Genomic DNA, 17,528 nt, shown 5'->3' with positions numbered 1-17,528 from the left:
TGACAGAATAATGTTGTGCTTTTTGTATTGATTTCACTACAATTTGTGTATAAATAAAGAAATGTGAAGTGATGTATGTGAAGGGATAGCCAGCCACATGAATGGATTTGTTGGACAAACGCTTCAGAAGATGTATTGACCTCAGAAATACAGGAGTGCTCCTGCAGCATTACCACTGTGAACTATTGTGAGATACCAGCAGATGAGCCACGTTCCCGTGCCTAAACAGGGATTGACACTGTTGTTACACACCGTTAATACAGCAGGCCACTAGGAGGACTAAAATACAACTGCAATTCATGCAGAAACTGTGGAGCTGGCATGCAGTCATTTTTTGAATGACCAAAGATGATACAAGCAGGAAACTTGGGCAAAACCCCCCAGAATAAAGCAGTTCCCAGACCATCCTGGTGAAGGAATAATTTGAAATGTGTTGCTGAAAGCAAACATCGATAGTTATTGGAATTAAAAAAATATTCTTTAAAGTGTTGATTCTTCAATATTTCAGATTGTTCAGGATTCAAACACTTGTGAGAATGGAATAAGAATCCCTCCCCGTTGGTCCTGTATGGGCAGCAGGACTGCTGCTGGGGGTGTAGCTCTGCTCTGCAGGAGCAGGGTGGGAATCTGCTTCTGACATTCTGCAAACTCCTCAGCAGAGGGGTGATGTGTTTGTGGTTAGCCCTTGTACTGCAAGATCTCATCTTGGGTGAGAATGCTTGATGAGAATATTCAGTGATAATGACTATTTGCTTAGCACTGCTACTGGGCCTTCAAAGCCCGCAAAGCAGCCTGCTAACAGTACTGGATTAAATCCTAAATGCAGCTGGAAGGTATTGTTTATATTCTTTATTTTAAAAAGGGGAATTTAAAAGCAAGAAAAGTTTGGCAATCTGGACAGTCAGCCAGAGCAACACCCTGATCTCCACAGTCCCGCAGACTGAACTGCTAAGCTTTTTGTCACTATTTGAATTCTTAGGTGGGTTTGTTTTTTTTTTTTAATTTGCAGCCAGAAAATTCTCTGTGGAAAGACAGAGCCCTGTATCGTTCCCCTCAGCAGCCAGCAGCTGAAATGCTCTTCAACATGCGGGACCTGGCATTTTATCCAGTGTATGTGGTAGTTAATCAAATGTTTTACACTGACTTCAGTAGACTTTGGATCAGACTCTTGATGCATTAGAGAGATAAATTATTTAACTTACTGAGTTCCCCTAGAAACAAAATATTGAGCTGCAAACAGAGCTAACAAACACCAAATGGGATACCATCTGCTGCAATGAACAGAACATGACCAGTTTCCTCCATGCTTGAGATTCTTCCAAAATACAATCTGAAATAGGTTTGTTAAACTCCCAACTGTCTCACAAAATTGGCTTAGCACAGGTTAGCAAATGCTAATGCCACCAGCAACAGCAAGCCAGACTCTGATACATCAATTGGAGTTGTCTGTGATTTTATTTCTAAAAAGCCCAGGGGTTTTCTGCTATCTAGAGCCTACAGAGCCTGCAGAGATGGTTCTGTTCGTGCCGGTGTCCTAGGGCCTATGGACACTGAGTAGTTTTTGTCCCTGAGTAAATATGAATGGTAATTATCTATATAATGATGCACTTACAAATTTGGATTCTTCTATCCTTTGACATCCAGACTCCATGCCTTACAAACTTCTGGAAGAACAGGAAATGAAGACAAAAAAGCTCTATCTCCCACAGGAATGGCAGGAGATGACTGAAATCCCAAGTCTACAGCACTTGTTATCAAAGTTTTTGGCTGTGATGGGAGAACGTGTGGGTTCCCCAACACTTTCACAGGGACAGAAAGACACTGCTGAGCTAAATGCAGTGCATGTGACACCAGTGGGTGCCATCAACATTAGCTCCCTTTCCACTCAAAAAACATACTAATTGAGCAACCAAGTAGTTCTTCTGTAATGTGAGGAAAAAAACCAATTTGCCCAGTAGAACAAGACAAGAAGATAAATGTCTTTATACCTAAATTTCCTTCATAGCTAGGCACTTCCATCTTCCAGTACAACCACTGCTAGTGATGAAACACCATAAGCAAAGAGAATCTCCAAAGACTATTCAGTCTTTAGCAGCTACCTGGAAAGGCTACAGCTCTCCACATTATGCACATTTTTTACATGGTGACTGCTGTTCTTTGGCTTGTTCTGCTGCCTCTGTTTTCATCACTGTGCCACTAATAATGTCATAATGCAGATTCCATGTTTTTACAGTGAATTTTACTTACAGAAGTGCTGTAATGTAACTGTTGAACTCTCTGGTACCCAGGCTTGTTAGAGTGGTTCTCAGAATCACAAACAGAAAGGATGATGCTCCAATAACAGTAATAATAAAAATATTTTTAAAAATTATATAGATTTAGCATTTTCCAGTTGCTTATACTCCAAATAATTTCATTATGATATGATCCCAATTGTAATGTTGTAGAACCAGATTAAAAAATACACAGTATTTGGTCTTCCTTTTAAACCAAGGGGAAAGTCCTGCTGAGGTTCCATGACATTGCTCACAGAGCCAGCGTATAGAAGGAGGATGCTACAGATCATAATTCTGCCAGATAAAAGGAGAATAACTCAACCAATTTTCAACCACCAATTTTCAAGGCCACAAGAAAGACTCTGCAGTTCTTTCAACAGTGATGAGGAACTGTGTGTTGGCTGCTTAGCTACCTCTATTCCTTGATTTCAGGCATTGTCCAAAAAGCTCTTACATTTCAAATTTGTATTGTATGTCAGTACATGTGTTAGCACCACGTTTCCCTGACTGGTAACTTCTCTTGGTGAAGTTCAGACACTGCATTACTGCATGGTTAACATTTTAATTTTATAATGTTCAGCAGTATAAGACATTCATATTTAATATTTTTCATTCCTACTCACTTCTCTTTTACTCTTCATCCACCCAAACTCAGCCAATAATGCAATCATCCAGCACAGCCAACATGGGTTCACAAAGGGAAAGTGCCATTTAACTAATTTGATATCATTCTTTGATAAGGTCACCTGCCTAGTGGATGAAGGGAAGGACTTCAACAAGGCTTCTGATACTGTCCTTCACAGCATCCTTCTGGACAAGTTGTCTGACTGTGGGATGAATGGGTTTCACAGTGTGCTGGGTGAAGCCATGGCTGAAGGGCAGACCTGTCATTGGCAGTGTCTCTCTGGGTTCAATTCTATGGCCAGTCATGTCCAATATATTTATCAACGATCTGGACACCGGGGATGAATGCACCACTAGCAAGTCTGCTGATGATTATCAGTGCTGCTGACTCTCTTGAGGGACAAGGGGACTTGCAGAGGGATCTAGAGAGATTGGAGCATTGGGCTACGATTAATGGAATGAAATTTAACAAGTCAAAATGCAGGATTCACACCTAGGCACAAGTGTAAACTGAGAGAGGAGTGGCTGGAGAGGAGCCCTGCAGAAAGGGATCTGGAGGTGCTGGTCGACTGCAGTTCAGTAGGAGTCACCAGTATGCCCTGGCAGCCAGGAGGGTGAGCTGCATCCTGGGGTGCACCAAGCACAGCATTACCAGCCAGCCAAAACAGGTGGTTTATCCTACTGTAGTCAGTGCTGTGTGCAGCTCTGGGCCTCACAATTTAAGAAGGATGTGAAGGTCCCTGAACACATCCAGAGGAGGGCAACAAAGCTGGTGACGTAGCTGAAAGGAATGTCATCTGAGGAGTGGCTGAAGACTTTGGGCTTGTCTGGTTTGGAGAAAATGAGGCTCAGGGGTGAGCTCATTGTTCTCTACAGCTTCCTGAGGAGTGGACATGGAGAGACAGGTACTGAACTGTCCTCCCTGGAACCCAGTGACAGGATGTGTGGGAATGGTTCAAAGCTGCACCAGGGGTGGGTGAGGTTCAGACTGGACATTGGAAGCATTTCTTTACCAAGAATTTTGACTAAACACTGGAACGGGCATCCTAGAGAGGTGACTGATGGCCCAAGCCTGTTGGTGTTTAACAGCATTTGGACAGTACCTTTAATAATATGCTTTAACTTTTGGTAAGCCCTGAATTGGATAGGCAGTGGGAATAGATCATCGCTGTAGGTCCCTTCCAATTGAAAGAGTTGAGACTATTCTATGCTACTGCTGAACAGAAACCGAATAGCAATTCCAGCTTGCAAGCAATCTGAGGTCTTGTTCTGGAGTACACTTTAGAGAGCATTCAGTAACCATAGGATATGTGCACATGTAAGAGGATGTCAGAAAAATAACTCCTAATGTTTGCCTGGCAATTATGCAGATAATTCTTCAAAAGATCATTTGTGGGTTTATTTGCTGAGAATAACACCAGTCTAGTTAAGGGAAGCTCTTAAGGCTACAGTTTTTTATAGTATGCAAAGGTTTTAGTGACCTCTATTAATAATGATCAGGCAAAGAATGGAGCAATCCAGAGAAAGTGGCACTAATGTGAGCAGAGCTATCAGGATGTGTCTCAGTCATTGATGGATTGATGGGCAGTTCAGGCTGGGAGGACTCTGACATGTGCTATGAAAACTTATATCATTCTTCTTTGCCATAATGAAACATTTAAATTACATAGCTATATCTTAAAAACTTCCCAAACTTGGCTGTGTCACTTTATTGCTCATCACAGAATCACAGAATGATATGGGTTGGAAGGGACCTCTGGAGATCAACTAGTTCAACCCCCCTGTTTCTCCTACCAAACACAAATATTGCTTTCCATGAAAATAATATGGATGCTGCACAAGGCCACAAATTCATGTACCAGGGCCTAAAAATGCAGTGAGAAACAAAATATTTTACTTTGGGACTTGCTATAAATTAGTGTTTGAGTTCAGAAAAAATACTCAATATTTTTCTTAAGGATTTAGACAATTTGTGTGTCATATTGCACAAAATCCAGCACAGCTTCTCATTTAAATAAAAGGTGAATCACTTTTGGGAGATGAAAACAGCTTGTGGAACAAACCATAAACACCTGCAAATAATATCAATATGGCTTTTATGGATACTTGACAGAGTATGTTGATTAGGGTATTACTGTCTGTACATATGAAAAGAAAAAGCATCCTCTTAAAAAAATAAATGTTTTACTAACATTTTCAGCATACTGCCACAGTTCCTGTTACCATCAGCTGTGTAACTTATTCCTCATGTGTTCTGTTCAGAGCAGAGCTCTCTCAGTAGAAGTTCAGTCATTTCCTACCCTTCCCTGCATGACGTTTGAGTGCTTTATGCAAAACATATCACTGTTATAGATGGGGAAGGCAAGTTGCAGCTGGAAAAACAATTCCAAAAAAATATTAGACCATTATTCATCTCATTTAACTCTGCTAATCAGATGCTCCTTGTGGCGTCAAAATATTTTCCAGCTTCAGCAAACAAACAGCTCACTGAATACCTCTCTGCCCTACTGCTCTTATCTTGATTGAGTCAATCCAATGTTTATTGCATCCAATTTATTTTTTAGCTTTTTCTTTTATTACTAAGATCATTTCTACCATTACAACAGTTACACTGTCTCACAAGCTTACTAATATTTATCATTTGTTGCTATTAATGTGCCCTGAATTCCATTTTGGTCCACAGTATTATTTTAACACTCCAATTCAGCGCAGAAAGAAATGAAACCTAAAGCTTTATTTCCAAAGATGGAGAACTGGAGAGTCTCTGGTTACAAATGGCAGAACCATTAGTGCACTTGGGCCATGCTGCAAATCACAGCAGCTCCATCTGTCAAACCTTTGAAAAACAGCTCCGAACATTTTCCACTCAGGGAAATCATTAGCGACTGATACTTTATTCAGTATGTACTTTTGGTTCTTATTAGGCTACCTACTTACACCTAAGAGCCACAGTGTCTATTAAATCCATATCTAAGCTACAGTTGTAGAGGCAAATAGGCATTATAGTGCTCAGGGTGTATCTGCAAGGCACGGTGTGATGTGAAGATACCGGTGAGCAACCTGGGTGGGCTGGGATCAAATGCAGCGGGGGTCTTACCAACGCTCTGCTTATTTCAGCTACCCAGCCCTGCTGAGAAATAGCCTGGAGTACCCAGAGCACAAGGAGCTGTGCTAACACTGTGCCCGAGCTGGCTCACTGTAAATTAGCCCTGTGCAGCCCTGCGTTGCTCTGGTATTCGCACATGAGCGGTTTCGGACCGTTCCTCGGGGGACTCGAGCAAATGAGCTGCAGGACTTTTTGTGACATCTGGGCCAGTGTGTAATGTGGTTATGCGGCTCCTACATGCTGAAGAGACAAGGTTTTCTCTGTAATCTGAAATTACTTGCTGAGATGGTGGGATATGGGGTTTCTGCTCCAGTGATCAAGCTTTTCCACTCAAAAAAGGGCAAAGTTCTTCCCTCCTTACAGTGCAAAAGGGGTTATATTCAGTGTGAGCAACACTCCAGCTGCGGCAACGGGACAGCTCAGTGTGTTGTCTTCAATGTGACAAGCCTACACCTCTCATCTGGCACCTGGCAAACCACAGAGGCACACTTCACTCCGTGCTGCGAGTTATTTGGGGATTGAGCATTACATGACACCGTGCCATAGGCCCTAGTGCCAGTGAGGCGTCGGGCCCTCGACTTCCCACAGCTCCAGCTTTGCACTTCCTCCGCGCCTTCTCTCACACTCCCATCCAAACGACTCTCCTGCTAGCCTTGCACACCATGTGTTTGAAATGCCACACAGCCTGCTCTACTATGCCAAAGACTTTCTGTCCCTCACCAATAGCCAAATACTCTTTCAAAATAGTGTGCTAAAGGGTATTTGAGTTAAAATGTCGCCACCTACCCGTCCCCATAAATACACTAACCACACATAAAATAGAGAGAACTTTTACACCAGCTGGAGGGCTAGTCAGAATGGGATTTGGTGGCACAGCACTAAAACTACCGAGTTCATTAGTGCTAGAAGCAGAACTGTATCAGCAGATAACAGCTTCCAGGTTTTTTTGGGTATGCATTTCCTAAAAATATCCCTTGCATACCATTATAAAAGTTATTTTTTTCTGGCGGACTCTGCCTTCCAAATGTCGTTTTGCCTTGCCAAAGCCTTTTAAAAACTTAAAAAACTTATGGGAAATGTTATCATCCTCCTTGCTGAGCCACTCTCCACTGCGTGATTTTTTACTCAAACTCTCAGCAGTGTAAGAAGTCTCAGTTGTTTCACCTAGAAGGCACAGGGAGAGAAATGAGTCTCTGTCTAACTGCAGCTTTTTATTGTTGCCAAGCTGGTTCCTCAGGCTAACTGTAAGAATGTTCTTCCACACTACACAACATTTCTTTTAAGTGATACACGTCAAGTGAGACTTTGGTCCCAGGAGACTGCCTAGCAGTCTTCAAATTGCTTGTTTTGCCGTCTCTTCACTTTACTTTTTGGATACAACTTTGATGGCAAGATACTAGAAACAATAAGACCTGATTAGGAATATAAGGCTTGGTAGCAGATCTCAGAATGTGAACTTGCCCTGTGGAGGGGAAAAAAACATGCCGAGATGTGGGATTTGTTGACGTCTGGAGACATCCTAGCCTATTTCTAATTTCACATTTCCTCACATGAGTTGAATCAGACTTGAGGCTAGGAAAAATATCTTTAATTCTGTACTACTCCCATGGGTAGTATGGTAAAATCTGTTTTCTTATCAGACCATGCTCCTGTGGTTTTTGTCACTTATGTTGTCAAATACTCCTATAAAATTCCCCTGACAATAGATCTTACATCAACTTGGGTAATTACTCAGTCAGTCTTTGCTTTGATGGAGCAAGTATTACATCATTCACCTAAGAATCAACCCCCTCTGATTAAACACAAAGGCAGTCTCGCATCCCCAAGCCTGTCAGTGGGTAAATTCTATTGAGACAATTTTGACAAATGGAAACACATGTAGCTTAAAAACCCACATTCAGACCATCTTTGGGGAACGTGGGGGGCTGTGGTGTGGGGAGTGGCTGTTTCAGCAGTGCAGCCCGTGCCCAGCAAGGCCTCGTGTGAATGCTCTGGGTGACCTCCTCACAGTGGTGGCAGGCAGATGTGACCTTGCCTGGTGGCACCAGCTCTGGAGGCTGAGGTCCAGGGCAACTCTGAGCAAGCACGCACGAGGTAAGCAAGCTGAGGGGAAGACTGTCTCCAGCTGGGCAACTCCAGGGCTACCATGACTGAACTATGAGAGGGTACATCTGCATGGCTTTACACCACTGTGACTCTCTGGGCTTTGGGTCCTGGCCAGTCTGAGCACAGTGGTCTTTCTGATTGGAATGTAAGTATTGCTGTCCCCAACTCATAGGCAGTGAAACTGAGATCCTGAGCCCAGGGAACTAGCTAAACATCATCCAGTGCTGCTCAGATGCAGAAATTTTTGTTATGGAAGTATCAGCAAGACAATTACTTAGTGCTCACTTGAGGGTGCAGTGTCACTCTCTAAAATACAGCTCATATCTACAATAGCTGCTTTTTGCTATTTCCCCACAGAGGGATGCTTGGGGCAGTGTTCATCTTGCTAATTTTGGGTTGAAAGTTTGGTGCTCAGTATAAGCTATCTGCATAGGCTGCCTTTCTTCTCTGGTCAAAGCAAGCAGTTCCACAGGTCAATCCCTTCTTTCCCCTTCAAACTCTTACAATGCAGCTCTTCCCAGCTGCTAATCACACCCAGATCATTATCTTTGGCTTTTTCACATGTGATAAGCATAATCCCTCCCTAAGCATATCTGATCATGTGAAAAAAATGAGTTCTCTGTGAAAGCCGAGTGCACACGGCCTTCCTGGAAGCACTTCAGCCATTTACATACAGAGAGTCCCAGAGGGGCTCCATTAAAGAGCCTAAGAGCTTCTCTCTTGCAGAGAGAATAGGGCACCTTCAGAAAGTGCCTGAGAGAACCCAGACCAGCCACACAAACTTTGCTGGCATGCTCGCCAAGAGCTGCCTAACTAGGTGAACAGTGCAGAGTGCCCAGCGTGCTGCCCATTCCCTCAGAACTTACTGATCTCTGTGGGAGATGAGACACAAGCACAAGCAGCTCATGCCTCTCTTCTCCCCCTACTCTTGTTTCACGTGGCCAGCAGAGGTATCGAGGCTGCTCTAACTACTGCTGTAATTTAGGAATGCTGGAACATCAACTATAGTATCAGCTTAATGCTCTGGGATCCTTGAGGACGGCAAGTGTGCAACTATCAAACTTTCATATTGTCATTTCTAGTCCTTTTGTGCATATTCCCCTGTTAATACGATGCATTAGAAGCCTTGTGAGCATGAGACAATCATATAGCAATAACTCCCAATCAGCTTACTCAGCTGGAAAAAACCTGGAGTTTATCTGGGAACGTCGCCATGGCAGTCCCATTTGTAATGTAGCCAAAACAGCAACTTCTCTAATTTTTCCTTTTCCTGCATTTGCCAGTAAGCTCTAATATCTACTTGAATTTCAAGACACGGTGATTTGAGCATTTGATTTCCTCCATGAATCATCTGCACAACACATACAAAGTCTGCATGTTCAATAAGACTGTAACTCCACATTCCACATACAAGGCTCTTTCCTTACACAAGTCTTCTGTTTAAACTGGTGAGGTAGGTGACATTGTAACTGTGTCAGAAATGTCAGATTTCTTATGCATGCCATCCTAACTGAGGGCAAAGAACAGGATTTAGAAACCCATGATGAGTACCAACCCCTTCCCATAAAGCATCTTTTTTTAAAGTGTCCAAGTCATGCCTTGAAATACAAACAAGCTTTGATGTCTATGACAAGGCCACATAAGAGGTTAAAAACACCAGTGTCAACTTATCTCTTATGCAAACATTGTGTATGGAGATCTGCAAGGTTCTCTGGTATGAGAAGCCAAAGAAGGGAGTCTCAGGCAGCAAGACAGCCCTGTTTTGGCTAGAGAATGTGGAATAAACAGACAGATGGTTCCTACGCAGAATCTCGAAAGCCACAGTGCCCAGAGTCAGACCTTCTGCTTCATTATCCATGAAATGAGTATTAAAGTTGACACTCCTAAATATGATAATGAGCTAAAAGAAGTACATGCTAAACCTATATGACTATTGTATTTGGCTGTCCATCCAAATGCTGTCAAGTACCACTCCAGGGAGAGGACAGTTAAGTCTGAGGTATAAAGGATATTGAGGAAGTTACCCCTGTGAGGGGGAGAGAAGAAATTGAAGACCTCAAAGAGTCAGGGGATGGGCTGTGCTCCTTTTCCTCTACCCAAGATAGGGATACCTTCCTGGTAAGTATTGTAACTTCACTTTTTTGGTGAAGAATACCCAGGATAGCGTTTTGCTGGTGTTATAATCACATTAGTGCTACTACAGTAAGTGCACTTATCAATGGCAATTCTGAACTCTTCATATCTGTCATTTTAATAAACTTCCTATCAGTTTCAACTTTGTGAAACTGTCTCAGTGAAAGCCCTTTGGGGGCTCTGCCAGGCAATCATTAACACTGGTATGTAGCTATATATAATCCTTTAGACATAAACTGTTGACCATGTCTTGGACTATCACTTGACCTAGACACCTACCACCTGAGAAGGAGTTTAGAAAGCAAGGTGGTCCTTTCTGAACCTCATGACTCAATGGGAGGACCTCCCTCAGCCACACATCAGACTCATACCCTGACAATGGTGACTCAAATTGAGTAACACATAGGGGCAAGGGAAAGCAAGAAGGGCTGTATTACAGGGTAAGAAAGTATGATGGTTGGTTAAGGACAGAGAAGAAAACATATTTTTCATGATGCTTTGGGATCATAAGGATGACTAAGTAATAAAATCTTTGACCAATTCAGTTACTTCTCCAAAGAAACAAAGGCAACAATAAAAAGTCTTATGTCAGTTCTTGTTTGATCATAAAATAAGTTAATAAACAATGGGGCTGGGTGAGGGCAATTTATCTTGTTTTCTGAATTCTTCTAAGAAAAAAATAAATCACTGAGCTTTTAAAGTCTAAGCAATAAGTTACTGAAATGTGAAATAATTTTTTTCATTGCAAAAATATGGTAGCAATAATGACATGAGCAAACTGCTCAAGGCTCTACCAGTTACTGCTGCAAGGAGAAGGACAGCTGCTTAATGGAGGCCTCACTGAGGCTTCACTGAATAGGTGTCTCCCATGAGCTGACTGCAGTGGACTCTGGATCAAGTCCTGCTTCAGAGAAGTTACTGATTAATTAAAACTAATTCATTGATACATATAAAAATTATTGCTTCCAGTTTTCAAAATCCTACATAAGAAAAATAGCCCATGGATGTGAAGTTAAGTGAAAGTTTTATGTCCATGATTCAAGGCATTTTATTCCTTCCTTTGAAATGATGATTTGTTTTTCTTGCCCAAGAGTAAGTTTCCCAGGTCAAAATAAATGTAACATCAATTTGGTCTTAGTGCCAAGAGAATTTAACCAGGATGCCGTTTAAGACTAGGCTGATAAGAAACTGGAACAATAAATATTTCTGCTTTATACATGTAAAAAGCCTTTTTTGATTCCTCAGACTGTCCATTCAGTGTCCCTTTATCACAGTAATTGCCCATTGGCTGTTTCCCTTCCGAAACCGTGAGATACCGTTTTGCTGATAGAACTTGCTGTGTTACATACTCTGGGTGTAAGGCTGGTGAGTGTGTTGGGTGAGGAGGAGACAATTGAAATGACAATGAGTCTGGGTTAGCAGAGCTTCCTGACAGGACGTCTCATTAGAGCACCCAGTCTGAAACCACTATCGTACTGGTGCTGTACAGCCCAATTTAATTGGGCTGAGGGACTGATGCAGCGCTCTGCTCTTTTGACAACCAGCATAAACTCATTCTGTCCATCATGACACTTGGTTGGCTGGGTTTTTTTTGTTTTGTTAAAGGCTTTCTACACACCATCTGGGAATGAAATGCAAAGCACGCAGCATTTCCCTTTCCAAAATGCCAAATATTCTGCATCGAAGATGCCTCCCCCCCCGCTCCAATTTATCTGGGGTTTTGGGGTTTGGGTTTTTTTTTTAGAATTGTTAGCTGTAAGTGCCTCAGCTCCTGGTGTCCCCCTTTTTTTTTGTAGCTAATGTTCCAGATCACACAGTTCTAATTTAAACAGACTGTGGATCTTCTTGGGGTGGACAAATTAGAGCTCAGAAAAATTTGCCGTGCTGGTTCATACAAGGAGTTCAGGGCAACCTGCTTTTCATGGTTACTGCTTCTCATTTGTCATTCTGAAAAGTTTAATCCTAATAGGCAAATCTCTAGTGCTTTATTGAGCTTCCACTGTTCACCAAGAAGCAATGCTGTTTTGAGACCTACTTCAGATCCTCAAAAAATAATCTCAAAAGCCCCCCAAAGTATTGCATAAAAAAATGCTAGTGCTGAGTTATACCTGTTGCCTTCTAGTTTAATGATGGAGTTTTACAGGGATCCTAAGGCTGTTTCACTGAGTTTTCTTTAAGTTTTGATGCTGATTGAGCACATTGCAGAGATGTCACATACAAGAAATGCATGAGAAGAGTGAATTAAAAGTAGATACAACTCTGAGTCACTTTTCTATAGTGGAAATAAATCTACTTGCTCTGCTAATAGCAAAAGAGCTTGGCCTTCAGAAGGCAGAACTGATTTTATATTTTTACATATATATACACATACATATGTATATAATTAATCTCATCTGCATTATTAAGTTATCTAAACATTCAAGATGAAGAATCAGCTGGATGCTCAAATTACTTTCCTTTATCTAGCCTTTTTAAAATTCTTCTGCTACCTTTCCCACTCCCCCACTTTTCTTCTTCCCAACTATGAAGTAAATTCTTTCAAATGTCCTTTTTAATATGACCGAAATTTATTCAAATTGAATCAAATTCTGGGTACTAGTGAAATTTGGTTGATTGGGAAATGAAGCAGATACATTTCAGGGTTTTGCTTTTGAAGTTTGTGAGTTAATTTAATATTCAGTTAAGCAGAGCTTTTATGCCAGCAGAGTTGGAATAAACAGGGGCACTGCCAGTTTGTTCCACACATTCCTTCTGCACATTTGGCCCTGGTTCCTGAAAGCTGTAAGGCTCTAACTTTGGTTAATCACCTCTGAAGTTACAACGCTCAGTGATTTTCTGAAGTTGAAAACTGGGGTCTGGGAAGAGGTAAAAATTCCTTTTCCCTTAGGAACTACACCGGTGTGCTGCAGAACAGCAGCTTGTTCATTCTCTTCTCTGCCACCTTTGTTTCTGCTGTAATGTACCCAACACGTGCTGAGTGCTACACACAGAGACAAAAGAGTTTGTATTTTAAATAGAAGAAGAGTGGGGGAAAGAGACTGAACGTGGAGGCAAAATGATGATGGGGGACCATGGCTGGGTGGCTCTATTTTCAAAGAAATCAGCTTGTTACAGCAAAGGAGAGAAAAAGTGAGAGAGAACTGAGGATAAGAGGAGAAGGTGTGAGAAAAGAGGAGGAAAGGAGCATGTTCAAAAGCTGCTTTTCAGGGTTGTTGAGACTGCACGATCAGGACTGATCTTCATCAAAATAATGCGTAAAACCCTCAAATCAGGAGTTCCAGAGCTAACACCAGGAGTTATTTCCAAAAAGACCAGAAGATAGCTGAGTTTCCTAACATAGTTCCATTTGAATTTTCTAAATACTACTTCAGACGATTATGTCATTTACTACATGTTGTGCTGTACATATTATCTAACCATATGTGAAGAAGCAGCCTTAAAAGATAAACTGTGTTTCCTTGCTAGCCTTAAATTACAACTCCTCTCTAATGCTAGAGTACTAGCAGTAGCTTGTCTCTACTTGTCAATTTTGAAGCCTAATTCTATGACAGGTGAGCATCCGAATGTAAAATTCTGTTCTAAAAATATTTGGATCTTTTCTCTTCTGCAGATCACACTGTTTATTTTCAAGTCTGGTTTTTGTAATCACTGAACACATAGAAGGAAGAAAGAGGGAAATAAAACTAAGCACAAAGAGAATGAGAATATAAAAAAATCACAGTAACTCACACTTGGGCTCTCCTTGCCCTTGCTGTCTTTACTGGAAGCTCCACTCAGCTGCTCAATTAAACTGTAATGTGTTAATTGTTCAGGTCCATCCTCTCCAAAATGGCCATAGAGCCTGTGTTGGTATAAATCCAAGATTGACATCGCGTTCCCCAGGAAGGACTTTCTTTGATTTTGTTTTTCCTGATCAGCTGTAAGAGATGTTAAAAATAGTATCATTATGGCATTTTTAGTTGATGAAATGCAGTCTACATACACTGTAATGTAATTTTACAGTATTAAAATGTATTTCAAATGTTTAAAGGTATCTGAAATTCAATGTAATAAAAGCATGAAAGTGCTAGCTCCTAACTCTTCAGTCAGTGCATATACAGGGGACTCTTCATACTTAATATTCAAGGTGAAGGAGATGGTATGAGACAGCCAAAATTAATTTCCTTTCTTTTTTAATTATAGATTAGATGGTTAATTTGCAGGGGGTTGGGTGTATAGATTGCTCTACTTAGTTATTTGTTGTAATTTTTTGCTTTTTTCTCTTAATAGCCTTACATGGCAGATGTACTAGGTTCCCATAGCATGTCTTTCAGTTTGACTGTATTTGGTAATTCCTTCCTTTTCACTATATTTTTAGCCAATGATTACAACAGTATAAGAAACAATACATCAATAAGGTAAGAAACAGTTACCTATTTGTCATAGATCCCACTGTAATATAAGAAAATTAGGAATAAAGCCTCAGTTTCTCAAGTTCAAGGCTGAAAACTCATTCAGAAAAACAAAACCAAACCAAAGATTTTCTGCAGCTTCATGAAAATGCACAGGAGACAGAGGCTTACATGATCATTAGCTTCTTTCCTCACGCTTCTTGTTACACAAACTTCTACTCTCCCTTACAACCTACAGCGTTAGATGAGCCTCTGCCTGCAGTGCCTCCAACAGAATTGCATCAGGATAAGATCTTAATGGAAACAAAACATTTTCATGAATGAATCTGGAATATTTGGGTTTTTCCCTGCTATTCTAATGACCTTCCCTGTAACACTGGTCAACATACTATGAGTTTCATCCAAAACCCAGTAAAACAATGACTTTTAATAGCCTTTACATCAGGCACTCAGTTTCAGTCTTTCTGTTCCCAGCTCATTAATGGAAAATGAAAATCACTCCAACATCAGAATTGTGCAACCAGTGGAAGTTCATTAATGTTTTGGGGACTCATCTAACAAATATAATTATCTATACATATAAAAATATTCTCTATGAATCGGTTTGCTCCAGCCCCTGCCCCAGGCTCATAGGGATGTTCTGAAGTTGTATCACTTGGGTACATAAAGAAGACAAGGCTTTTGAACACAGAATGGAATAAAGGATTGTTATTAATATAAGAACTGCATTTTTAGAGCACAGAATGGAAATCCTGACCATAAGGAATGACCACAGCAGAAATATTTTTGTAATAATGTTTTATAATTTGTTTCAGCCACAGTTATGAATTTTAGTCCTGTTACTAGTCCAAAATTCAAGCATCTACATAAAATTAATGATTTGCTATGTAAAACGGTGACATCACGTCATGCTTAGGTATCACTGAACGTGGAATCTGCTGCCATTTAATGCAACTGTTTACACATGTTAAAATCCTTTTTTTTTTGCAAATTGTGATCAATACAGAAAAAAATCCTTATCTACCCCTAACAAAACACATTTTTCTTGTGTTAGAGTATGGTATGTAGAAAGCAAAATCTGTAAAGTGCTTATGGGCTGAGTTAAATGACTTGCAACAATTCATATAGATTAAAAATACAAAATTACAGGAGTAATGTTAATAAATGGTCTCAGCTTCCTATTCTGCTCTTTGCTGGAATCACAAGGAATGGATTAGCTCTGAAAATGCTGAATGTTTATGTCCAGCTCTCAGCAGAAACTAAAGAGCACAGTATGTTTGTTGACAGTGTCTAGTTTTAATTCATTCATCACTGTGGTATCTACTGTAGGTGCAAATCTCTGCTAGGTCAGGCTCACTGCTGTGCAGAGGGTCGGCACATATCCTACGAATCAGTCAAGTACTGCTTAAGTTCTTAGGGCTTCAGTGGTGCTGAGACCTTGCTCTGGCCTTTGCACTTGCCAGAATTTATCTCCTGCAGGGAAGCCACTGGCTGCCTCAGGAAGGATATGAGCCATGCTGTCCTCCCCCTCCCAGAGGAGGGGCTCTGAAAGGTGGCTTCCAGCACGGGCAAGCTGGTGGTCAAGACAAGACAAGCAATTTCTTGGGTTATTAAACACAAAGAAAACTATTATCTAAAAAGCCTCACTTAATGTGCTTTTATCTACTGGAATTCAGTAAATTCCAAGTTACCATCAATTCTTGCAATAAGGTTTGCTACTTGAAAATGGCAATATATGCACAGAGGGCACTGAGGGAGACTTCACTACAGCACCGTAACCAACATCACTTTGATATAGAGCCTGGAAAACTATGGCCTTAATCATTGGGTTATTTCAACTGGCTAATATAATTAAAAAGAAAAGTCACCTTTGAAATTTTGTTAACAATGTAACAGAAGATGTCTTTTTACTTACACTGCAGGGGTTTATGTATAAAAACCTGTAAGTCAAGCCCCTGCTAGCAAAACCTGTGAAAGAGAGGGAAAAAAGATACACACATAGGAAAAAAACAAAAAAGCAAAGAAGTAATAAAAAGCTAATGGAAAATGAGACTGAAGTAAGATCTGGGTTTAGAAAGTGAAAATTAGAAGGTTCAGTGAAGGACACTATCTGCTGCTGAGTCAGAGTGGAGATGAGGGATATACATTTTTATGTACAAATTTTCAATTACCTTGTTTGTTGTTCTTTGTTAACTCCACTAAAGTCTCCTCTGCAGTTCTAAAATAATTTGTTTCATACTCTGGCTCTGGCTCAGTGTCGCTGCTGCTTGCAGAGTAAGTGCACACTCTCAGAGCTCTGTCCTGTAGGAATAAGGTATTGTGGTCATTCAGGTGATGTATATAAACCAAAATAATGCCAAAGACGGTATAAGGAGTGGAATATTTTATATTCATCATGCAGTATAAATGAGTAGTGCAACTGGAAAAAAGTCTGCATTGCCAGTTTAACCAACCACTTCTCTTTCACATAAGTCAGTCCAATGTGGGGGAAATAACATTCTTGTGCTGGAAAGTCTTCTAAATTAGTCTGGGAGACACAATCTGGTGCTTGTTTTTAACTACTAGATTGTTTTCAACTCTACCAACATTTTCAGATAATTTCATCCACCAAGTTAAATTTTAAAACATCTCAAGTATGCTTGATACTGTGTGTTTGTAACATGTAAAATTATCACACAACAAATGGTTTCCTGCAAGCAAGTCTAGTGGTATTTAGGATGGCCAACAGACAATACTCATTCTTTCTATACCAGTAAATCCTGCATTCTTTCTAAACTGACCTCCCTTCTGTTTTCCAAAGAGTGATATGAATTGCCCTATCTTCCCATCCATGTTGCAGTTTTAACTGATGCAGAAGGACATCCATCTGATAGGAAGCACATACTGAGGATA

The 17,528-nt window shown here is 40.7% G+C and overlaps 1 protein-coding gene across 1 annotated transcript in view; it reads right to left on the bottom strand.

The window, feature by feature from the left end:
* The window catches only part of NCKAP5 (NCK associated protein 5), a gene marked incomplete at its 5' end in the record, with an annotated part of 361,891 nt that overhangs the window by 12,117 nt on the left and 332,246 nt on the right, over positions 1–17,528 (bottom strand). Inside the window, 2 exons of the mRNA XM_084264849.1 lie at positions 13,975–14,162; positions 16,808–16,937. Coding sequence (XP_084120975.1) covers positions 13,975–14,162; positions 16,808–16,937 — 318 coding nt within the window. The remainder of the gene's footprint in view (positions 1–13,974; positions 14,163–16,807; positions 16,938–17,528) is intronic.

Source organism: Gallinula chloropus (assembly GCF_964237585.1).
Source record: "Gallinula chloropus genome assembly, chromosome: 5".
Taxonomy (NCBI): domain Eukaryota; kingdom Metazoa; phylum Chordata; class Aves; order Gruiformes; family Rallidae; genus Gallinula; species Gallinula chloropus.
Note: the sequence above shows the minus strand (reverse complement) of the source record. Positions and strands in the feature narration are given on the sequence as shown.